We start from the raw sequence: 11,512 nt of genomic DNA on the forward strand, positions 1-11,512 counted from the left end.
CACGTGCAGCGCAAAGATCTACATTTCATTGAAAACCTCACTTAAATCGGTTCAACCGTTTAATAGAAGTTCAGTGACATCACACGTACAGAAGAATTATATATAAAGATAGGTGTTTTTACGCTAGAATATTTCATAGTCCGTGGATTGGCACCTGAAGTGTAAGACTGATAATATTTTTATTATTTTTATTTTTGCACCATAACAGGCCAGGAGGCCCAATTACAATAGTGAATTACATCACAGAACACCCAGGCTTGAGAAAAATTACATTTTTATTTTTTGTGTTCTCACCGGGAATCGAACCCGGAACCTTTCGTGAGTGAGCCAAGCGTCTTGATCACTACACCACGGAGGCCGCCAAATATAATATATATTTATGATAAATAAAATTTAGCGTTCTTATAATATTAACAATGTTTTGAGTTTGTCCAAAGTTTTGTAGACAAGGACTGGATTATCTCTGTTGTACATGTTCCAGCTCCCTAGCGGGTTGAATCAAGTTCTGTTCTACAAAAATTTGGACAAAATCAAATTATTGTTGATTCACCTGGTCTATGAAGTAGTATAGAAATTGAAAAAATAAGATTTTCAGGCGTTGCCTAGTATGTAGGTGAAATAATTTAATCAGATGAATCTCACCCGCATAAATAAAGGTTTCAGCTCTTTAACATAAAAAACATCAACAAATAAAAGAATTGCAGGAATATAGATGTTCAAATATAGGCAGAATGGTAAATGTTACGCAGTGTGTAAAGTAGCCACTTAAACCAGCCAATGACAGGTCATAAGCCCTGTGGATGCCTAGACTTCTATATTTCCTTCTCTAAAAAGTTATTCATCTCTGTTGTAATACGTTTCTGATAATATACCCAAATATTTCAATTTTGGTAACCATTTTCAACGAGTTGTAAATAACTCATTATTAGAAAATGGTAATCAAGTTAGGATAGAGTGGGGTTCGAACCTCGGACCTCTGATCCGTGAATCCGCAACACTAGCTACGGGACCACAACCCGATTCATCTTACGATTTAATCTTACTTTCATGTTGTATGCACTATTAGGTGCAGAAAGGGAATGATGATGATTACTTAATAAGTTAAGTAATATTTATTTTTATTATTATTAAGTTCGGCAGTTTTCAAAGGTCTAAATTACAACCAGCCAACATGTTGAACGGTGAGCTATCTTAATTCAATCAACGAACGGCCTAGCCATTCAGTTGAATGCCGGCATTTAATGAACAGGGGTGCTTTTCTGAACCACTTTCGCGGCACGAGTTTTTACGAGCTAATACGGCCGCGAAAGCGTTTGGAATATCGGCCCAGTAGCTCAACCACAAATAACTATCGATGTGCTTAAAAACATGCTAAGCATTTGAGCGATCACAATGAACAATAATGAACATACTTAAGTTATCGCAGTCATAGGTCAACGCGTGTGTAATCTCTAAGTCAACGCTCGTGTCGGTTGGTTTTTTGTTTTCATCGTAAATAAATACAGTTCTTTGGCAAAAAATCGGCGTTTACGATAAAAAATAAAACAATTGCATTTGCAAAATAGTAAGGAGTATCTAATACAATAAAGTGAAAATTATATTACACTTACTATGGCGACTGCTTTTCTTGACATTTGGCTTGCCAACCGCCGGCTAAATGCAATAAATAGCATGATAAATGATAAATAAATAAATAAAAATAGCAGTTTTGGAATATTTTCCATATTTACACCGGTAAAATTTAAATATGCGATTGAACAGCAGGATTATCCGTCGCGAAACGTAAATATTTTGACATTTAATTTACGGTGTTCACGGGTTTTCCATTGTGATCGCGAAAACGATAAGCAACCATGGTGAGAAATGGTTATCACTTCTTATTAGCATGCGATAGTTATTTGTGATTGAGCTACAGGTGGATTAATAGTAGACAACGAGTATTTCTATAACTAAAAATTGTATCTGTTTTAATTTTCAAATATCTATTATATTTAATATTTTTATGTTTTGTAATTTAAATTTGATATTTTTTATTTATTATTAGTATTTATATTTTTTTATTATTAATGGTATGTTTTTTAATTTACATATATTTTTCATCTTTTTATATAATGTAAAAAATAGGCTCCCGCCGAAACACAGGAATTTCCTAGCTAGTCGGGACCTGAAACAATGAGGTTCTGTACATTATAAAACTGTGAAATAAATGACCCATGCATCATTTAAAGAGGATGGAGAATGATGGATGCGTGTAAAAGTGGTTTGGAGAAATAATTTTCTTGGAATTAAAATTGTATGCAGTAAAATAATATATTGTCTTTGTTGTGTCTTAAAATAACTTACCTATACCGAGTCTGGAGTGTCATTTTCTTCACACACAACCGTGAGTCACTATTGTGGTATTCAAAATATGTGCAGCTATAGGAGAAAATATTTTAAGTAGTTTATAAAATATAATATAACTTTTCCACAATCCAATGAAGTCCATATTATGTTCTTCTGGATTACCTTCTTTCAGCACAAGGATGCCAAGACTCCCAGATAACTCTCTCAGACAGCTTTTCTCGCTCAGCAAGAATCAATGAGGAAGTTTTGCCCTACGGGAAATTGTATATTCTCGCTCAGCAAGAATCAATGAGGAAGTTTTGCCCTACGGAAAATTGTATATAAAATATGTATTCTGAAGCACGGTAAAAAATAGAGCGTTGAATTTACCGGCGAAGTTTCTTGAAAATTTAAAAAAAAAAACATTTAAATAAAAACGAATTACTTTGCATGACGTCACTAGTTTTTCCGAATCAATCTATGATAAGAGAGTTGGGATAAATTTTTGGTTTACGGAAAGTCATCTGCCGAATCAGCAGAAGGAAGAGAACTTGAGAACTTGAGCCGTCACATGCGAAGTAATTATTTTTTTAACTTGAAAAAATCAAAGCGCTTATAATACGATACAAAGAAATTTAAAAAAAAAATTGGCTAACTTTTATAGTATTTTAATGAATTTTTTTATTTTTTTTAATCTCTGAACTTCCTCATTTTTCCATGTACGTGGGCACCGCCGCGCCGAGGAGACACATGTCCTAGTACGGTATGTGTTGGGCAGGCAGTAAATAAAATAAAATTTAGATAATATTTTGAATTCCTAAATGTTTGTAGACAGGAGCTGACCAAGAGTTCACTGAACTGAAGAGTTATTATACATTTACGCAACTAGCGTACTAAATTCTGTGAACGTGCATTTGCGGTGGCAGCCCCCATGGTATGGAATAATAATAATAATATTGCAGCTACTGAGCACATAGACGGTTGAAATTCTAGACCCCATTTACTAAATTTAGATATTTGATAGTTGATAACATTTACAAAATATGATAAGTTGACATCACAAAAATTTATAAATAAAATTGTTTATTTTATATTAAGGTAAGCCAGCATATATTCCATTGCAATAATCGACTCTTGATATCACAAATGCGTTCACTAAAAGACGGGCCGCCTCATTAGGTAAATGTTTTCGGATACACTTAATTTGCCTTAGCTGGTAGAAACAAGCAATGACTGTCTTGCTGATTTGCTTTTTAAGCGAAAGTTCAGAGTCAATGTGAACGCCTAAAAGCTTAACAACGGGTATAATATCAGATCCAGTATCTAAAGAGGAATTTTTTAACATATATTGCCTTCTTGGTGTGGCTACCCAGAGGTTTTCTGTTTTCGATGCATTAAGGATAAGCCGATTTTCAGCTATCCATTTACCTATTTTTCTTATGCCCTGAATGATGGCTAATTGAAAATTGTTTTTATCGATTGGCTTACAGAAAAAGTATATTTGGGTATCATCAGCATAACAATGAGCCCATAATCCGCAAGATTTAACTATATTTTCCACATCTTTTTTATATATAAGATACAACAATGGCCCTAAAACCGATCCTTGCGGTACTCCTGTTATTACTGGGTGTACTGGAAATCTGGCATTTTGAAATGTAACCTCAAACTCTCTTTCATAAAGATATGACTGGAACCATAAGTGCGCATCTTCACAAATACTGTATGACTTCTTAAGTCTCTTAAGAAGAATTTTATGATCAACTGTATCAAATGCAGCAATTATATCCAGGAATGCTCTTATCTTAATCATTTGAATAAACCCGTAGCATTCACATGCTACGGCTATATCTTAACAGATAAAATAAATTGTTTTACTTAAATTATTTATTTATTTATTTATGACAAAGTACAAAGTTTTTAAACTTTACATATTACATTTTATTACATATTTTATTTGTATGAAATATTTCCAATCAGCAAAACTTGACCTGGTATGAGGGGATGTTATATATAATAACACAATAGTTTAAATAAAAAGTCGATAAAATAATATCACATACCACTCGTCACACGGGCTGTAAGAACTGTTTTATTTAAGTGTTTTTTTAGTACGTTTATGTTTTGTATATTTTTTAGATCATTAGAAAGTGAATTGTAAAAATTTATTGCTGTACACAAAAAACTATTTCTTTTTCTGTTGGTCCTAGGTTGTTCGCAAGTCAAATTATTTAATACTCTTGTATTTATTTTATGTATGTTGTTGTTAAAATTAAATTTAATATTTGTCTTTATTTTATTCTTTTTTATCTTAAATATCATTTTTATTATTTCTGTGTAGATAAATTCCTCTAGATTGAGCATTTTTGTTATTCTGTATAAATCTGTGGTTCTTGTATTTTTGTTAAAATTAAATGTTACTTTAAGTGCTTTATTCATTGTTCTTCGTATTGATTATTGCATCTGTTTACTACATTGCGACCATATTATTAATCCATTTACAAAATGTGGAAGTATAAAAGCATTGTATATCATTAATTTTGTACTTTTATCAAAGACTTCTGTTCTTCTCATTATTCCAATAATTGGACCTAGTTTTTTTATAACTGCTTTGATATGTTTTGTCCACGCTAATTTTTCATCCACTTTCTGTTTGTTTAATTTGTTCATCTTTAATTATTAGGTTAAGTTTGATTTACGGTTTTGTATCGTTTTGTTTTTATTGTTAATGAGTTATTATCTAACCAGTACATAAATTTATTCAGATCCTCATTAATGTTGTTTTGCAGTTGGGTTTTATTATCACCACTATATATCAATAGAGTATCATCTGCATATACAAAATACCTCCCTGAAACATTTGAATGTCTAAGGTTATCAATATACAATAAATACAATAGGGGGCCTAATATTGACCCCTGAGGGACCCCTATAGTCAAAGGTATTTTATCACTCATATAATTACGATTCTTTGTCATTGCCTTTCTTCCCTTTATATAGTTTTCTATTAGCTTTAAGGAATTTCCCCTAAAACCTAGTTCAATGTAGGTACTTGGTTTGGTTCTCAGAGTAATGACGCCTTACAGCTATACTGTCGTTCCAAGCAAGAAGGCCTTAACCGACCTTTAAAAGGTTTCGATGAAATTGCGGTTTTGTTATTTTTTATCATATGATATATTTATCAAAACAGTTTTTAAAAAAAGTTGCATATATCAGAGTTAGTGGTTTAGAAGGATTACAATTATTTATAAAATAGCATTTAAAACACACAGTTTTTATTTTTTGCCAGATACTGCATTTTTGCTTGAAACATCAGTATAGAGCTGCCATTTCGCTCTTCTGCATAGAACAAAAGCGTTGTAAAATGTTGGTTTAGCAGCAATCTTGTAACGGACGGTTTCGTCACTACGCTTGCGATTTTTGCCCTGAGTACCTACGGCCCATAGTTTTGCTGTAAACTAAAGCTAATTTCGTGATTAACAATCCAAGAATAATTTTAGTATAGGCGGCTCTATAGATGTAGCGCGTTATTACTCTGGAGTGTGGTTCATATATTTTGATCCGTTGCTCCTCACATTATCAAGATTTCCTTCATTAAAACGATTTCAGGGATAGTTTTAAAGATAAATTAAAAGATACAATAATTGAAAATATATTTTATTGAGTAATCAGGTTTATAATCTCAACAATATTTAACAACACATTTCTTCACCAACCATGTATGAAAAAGATTATAAAGTAAACAATATAAGAAATACATAGATAATAAATTCATTTCGCCGCTCTTTAAAAAAAAAAAAACATTATTTTAATAGACTGCAAACAATGCCATCTAAAAAGAAAATGATACATTTGATACAAATTGTTTTAAAGCAAAATATTGTCAAAGTTAAAAATACAAAAATATTTTTATTCATGGAACATTATCATTGTGATTTTCTACTGCAAAAGATTTTTTACTGTAGAGAACAGCGAGTACGAATTTAATTAAAAGTTAATATAGTTTAATTAAATATAATAATTGATATGAGATTATAAGATTATAGATAATCTTTTAAAAAATTCTCATGTCTTTGGTTAAATGAAAAAACATATCAAATCGCATAGTAAAATATCAGTTGTGCATTTTTTTAAACATAAAAAATAAAACTTATACAGAAAACAATATTATTTTTAAAATACACACATTTTTCTTACATTCCAAATAATTTAAAGCTGTTGTAAGTAAGCATTTTAAGGAATGCAAAATACATATTAAATTGATTTAATTGCGGAAAAATCTTTTTGGCGCAAAAACTATCACAATAGAATTGTCAAAGGCACATTGATGTAATCTCTGAATGAAATAATCTGTATTTCTATAAAATATATAACTCCGTAGTTTTCGGTAAAATGGTAGATTTCCATTATTAGGGAAGTTGTTTGATGAAATAATAGAGTTTTTTGGATTCAATGTTTTTGGTTTGAAGAAACATGATTTTAACACAGGACTAAAAGCGTCACAAAATATGTGCTTCTTAATCTAATCTAGTTTAAAAACATTCTTTAGTTTAAAATCGTGTTTTGTTGCATAATAACCTATTTAGGGTTTAATACGTTGTTGCGCCAATTTACCTTTCTGACAATACTATCCGCGTTACTATAATTTTAAAAAGACATGTACATTAACAATTAACTTCAAAACATCAAAATACACGTATAAAATTATTCAATTTAGTTTATATGTGACTGTATGTACCTAAATATTGAAAAAAACATCATGAATTTATCACATCAATGTTAAAGTAAAAATAATTATAACATTTGTAGACTGATGCCATATATATATATATGCAGGAAATATTACTTGGTAGAAATGCAAATCATATTCGCAAAGCAAAACACTTTAAACTTTTAGTTACGAAGCTTTGAGTAGGTACTTCGACGGTTGTTTTTTGCTTGCTTTTCCCAGAATTTAATAAATAGCCTTGTGCACAGTATCGTTTACTCTTGACACTTGATTTATTTGAAGAAGATACATTGCTACGATTTCATTTTCAAATCCGTCAGACCGGAATGTTAAAATTTAAGCGGAAATATTAAGTTTGAGATAAAATGGAAAACAATATTACGCTCAGTTTGTGAAATTTATTTTGTCATAATACCACCTAGAAATAAGTCGAAGTTAGGTTATTTTTACCATACATATTTAGCTGATAAGATTGTTTAAAAAAAGTGGTTTTCATATAAATATCTCGTCCTGTTAGGTATATTAAATTAATATATTTTTATTACTTTCCGTTTCCTGCTATCTTTCCCACCTAATTAGTTCGTTTTTACGGGTAAATCTTTCCTTCTCTTTTACTAACAATGTTCATAACAAATTATGGCTAAAGTTTTTTATTCGTAGTGTACTTGTAATTAAAATGTATAACCTTTTACGTATAATATATACCTTTTACTATCGCTATAATTTGGAATTTTCTTTGGTTACAGAAACATTTTAAGATGCATGTAGGTATATAGAAACCGCGAAAGAAAACTTAAACTTTTCCATAATAAACCCTTGAATCTGCAATAAGTGAATTTTATGTGAGATTACAGTGGATTATCGTAAAGTGATTTTTTCGTAAGGATTCAATAATAATTTTACCGATTAAAAACTTCGTTATAAAATGTTTTATTAGATTATACATATAAACTAATGCCATGAAACAATAACAACAAAGAAAACAGCTAATTTAAATCGCAAGTTCTAATATTATTATTCCTTATAATTCCGCACTACGACGCCGACGGCGCGGCGACGCGACGCCACACAACATTATTCACGCTATCGCACTGCAGAATATATTTTATATAATATTAATAAATGTATTTTGAAGCAGTTGGTAATTATTGAAAAATGTGTAACAACATTGATAAAATGACATGTGAGTTATGCTTAAATACGTAGCTATATAATTTTGTAGTTTTAGCTGTGACTTCAAATTTATGCGTGCCTTACCTAATTTAACTTCTTTTGAGATCAGAAACTGAGAACAGTAGATAAAGGATAAATTTGTTTAATCAACACCAAGTAATCACAATATAATATGTATAGTATATAAACATTTATGAACTATGATAAATATATCTACTACTTTCAGTTATAAACTACACATTAAAACTACCTATTCGAAAATAAAAATAGTATATTCAATATAAATCTACAAAATAAGAAGCGTTTAAAATGAACAAATTATACTAAGAAAAAAATCGTTTTGGTTATTCTTTGGCTTGAACATCAGCAATGAAAGTTAATTCATTTATTAAAAACGATGATATTTTTTAATATAAAGTTGATATTTGGGTACCTACAATGATATGTTTTAATATACCTCTCTATAAACACTTGGACGCCACACTGTGACTGTGACGCTAGTGCTTCAACGCAATATTTATGCCTAAATTTTAAATAATAAAGGAATCATTTGTACTTTTTCATCAACAATTTTATAAGATAAGATCACAATGGCTCATTGGTATATAATGCGAAATACATACTAAGGAAAAGTTTCTACGGCTGGTCCTGCCCCGTGGTCCAATCTCCTTCCATCCTCCACACGGAGAAGGCGTAGCTCAGCTTCTCGCGGGCCATGTAGGAGCCCTGCGGCCCGCCGGCTTCCTGGGGGCTAGACAGCACGCGGTACAGGAACTCGATGTAGCGCGAGGCCAGCTTCAGCGTTTGTATTTTGGACAGCTTGTCGCTCGGCAACGTGGGAATGATCTTCCGCAGGTTGGAGAAGGCCTCGTTGAGGCTCTGCGTGCGCTGGCGCTCGCGGACGTTGGCCATGACGCGCTGCGTCTGGATGTCCTCGTAGCTCTGCGAGGCCTTGCGGCGGCCCTTGGCGCCGCGCGGCCCGGGCTCCGGGGGCTCCGCGTAGTAGCGCCGCCGCCTGCGGGCCTCGGGCGAGGGCGTGTAGGGCCTGTACAGAGGCTGAGGGTAGGGCGAACGCTCCTCCGCGGGGTAGTGGCACTCCTCGTCTCCGTAATCGTCGATAGGCTCACTTTTCAGGGTTCCGGTCAAATCCGAGTATTTCATACTTATGATTTCAAAATACGAATGCGCGCGCTTTTACGAGAAAACTTTTAAAACACTGGAAACGTTTTTTTAACTGCGTGTGAAATGTATAATGTATTTTACTTTGAATTGAAGGATGACTGCATTAGCGATGTATTTCGAGGAACTTTTCAACTGTCAATACAGAATTAGATGCCGAATGTAAAAACGCTAATGGTTTTCCTATGAAAGTACGCGGCACAACTACCGACGCAGCGCGCATTAGGGATCGACAACCGACACACCGGTGGCGAGTGGCGACTGTGGCGAGTGGCGAATAGCTATCTCCCGACTGACGGCGCGGCGGCTCACTCGTTCACTCAGTTCACTCGTTCACTGCTCACTGCTCACTGCTTCACCGAGCGCTCACAGGATGCTACACCAGTCAGGCGGTCAGGCACCGGAGTCATCACAGATCGCGTTGCGGAAAAACACGCCCGCTCGTATTAGGGGTTTTACCGATGCGCGATGTGACGCTTTCAAATATATTTGTATATTTTTCAAATACATAAATATTCCAGATCAAATATTCCTGTTTAAACTAGTAAACAACGTCGTAGACTGCCCTTTACTTACAAGTTCATTAGGATATCTTATACCCAACAGAACAAGACTCCATACTACATTTAATTTGCCAATACCTAGGACTAACTCAAGGAAAAATTACATTTTCTTTGGAGCATGTCATTATTATAATACTGTTTTCTCCGGTCACGCAGACATTTCTCATATCTCCTATATGAAATATAGAAGATTCCTTATAGACAGTACACCCGTTTAGTTATCGATCTCATTAATTATGTATGTACTCGTATAATAATAATAATAATTATGGATAACTTATACAGCGCCAGTTTCGTAATATAATACCTCAAGGGCGCTTTACAAAGTGATTATATAAAGATATAAATTTAATTTGAACTTTTTAATTTAAGAAAAATAATGTACTTTTTCATATTACTTTTCCACCACATGCTAAGAATTTATTCAAATGATTTAGAAAACAAGTGGGTTTTAAGTTTCTTCCGAAATATCACTTCACTCTATGTTCATTATTATATTTTGTACCTTTTACATTATTTTTATATAACTTTTTTATTTTCTTATTCTTTAAATTCAAATGTATCTTATTTACATTTACTTTATTTTTAATACTGTATATAAACATATGTATTTTTATTTTATTTGCAACTTCTAAGTGCCTAAAATTTCTTAATTGTTAAATTGCTTTTATTTTGATACCGATAATGTACTTAATCAATAGCTTACACCACTGTGGAAAATTTACATTGACTGTTTTCACAATTTTCGCTTATATATATTCTTATTTTCTGTTTTTCAATATATGTAAAAACTGTTGATTTTTTCCCAAATAAAAATAAATAAATAACGTATCCTAAACTCTATTAGACCGAGGGCCTTGTGTTGAGTTGGGATACAACATAATGGAAAGTGGAAGCACGTACATAATTAAATAATAGCAAAAATTAAAATGAAATATTATTACATAAACATACATATATTTCAGAGGGCACCTGGACAACACGCTTAATATATAGTACATTTATTTATTGTGGATAACTTATATAGCGCCATTTTCGTAATAAAATACCTCAAGGGCGCTTTACATGGTGATTCTATTGTTAAGTTAATTTAATTGAAGCTTTTAAATTTGTGATGAAAGAACGGCTAAAAAGATTTATGATGCGAATGTGTCTGGTTGTAGAAGTCGAGGAAGGCCGAGAAAGACATGGCATGATCAAGTACAACAAATTCTTGAAAGTGGTCATGTGAAAAGTCGGAATAATCGACGTGCGTGCATGAGAAGATGTATGAATGTGAAGGAAGCAAAGGAAGTGTGCCAGGACAGAGTGGTGTGGCGTTCTATCCTCTCTGCCTACCCCTCCGGAGAAATGGCGTGATGGTTAGTTAGTTTAGTTAGTTTTAAATTTGTAATTTAATTAAAATAATTTATTTTGTTGTCACGTGCTACGGATTTATTCAAATGATTTAGAGAACAGGTGGGTAAATTTATGCAATATCACGCAGCAGTCCCCTGCAATGGTCTCTTCACGTAGACAAAATCCAGACTTGTACACTTCTGAA

The 11,512-nt window shown here is 32.7% G+C and overlaps 1 protein-coding gene across 1 annotated transcript; it reads right to left on the reverse strand.

Annotated features, from left to right (window-relative positions):
- Positions 1-5,969: 5,969 nt before the first annotated feature.
- On the reverse strand, positions 5,970-9,744 carry LOC148273440 (twist-related protein 2-like). The gene has a single exon (XM_088238706.1). The coding sequence runs from the start codon at positions 9,386-9,388 to the stop codon at positions 8,864-8,866; it is 525 nt and encodes a 174-aa protein (XP_088094832.1). The 5' UTR covers positions 9,389-9,744; the 3' UTR covers positions 5,970-8,863.
- Positions 9,745-11,512: the final 1,768 nt, after the last annotated feature.

Source organism: Micrasema longulum, unplaced genomic scaffold, assembly GCF_059751315.1.
Source record: "Micrasema longulum isolate JH-2025_06_02 unplaced genomic scaffold, ASM5975131v1 h1tg001954l, whole genome shotgun sequence".
In the NCBI taxonomy this organism is placed as follows: Eukaryota; Metazoa; Arthropoda; class Insecta; order Trichoptera; family Brachycentridae; genus Micrasema; species Micrasema longulum.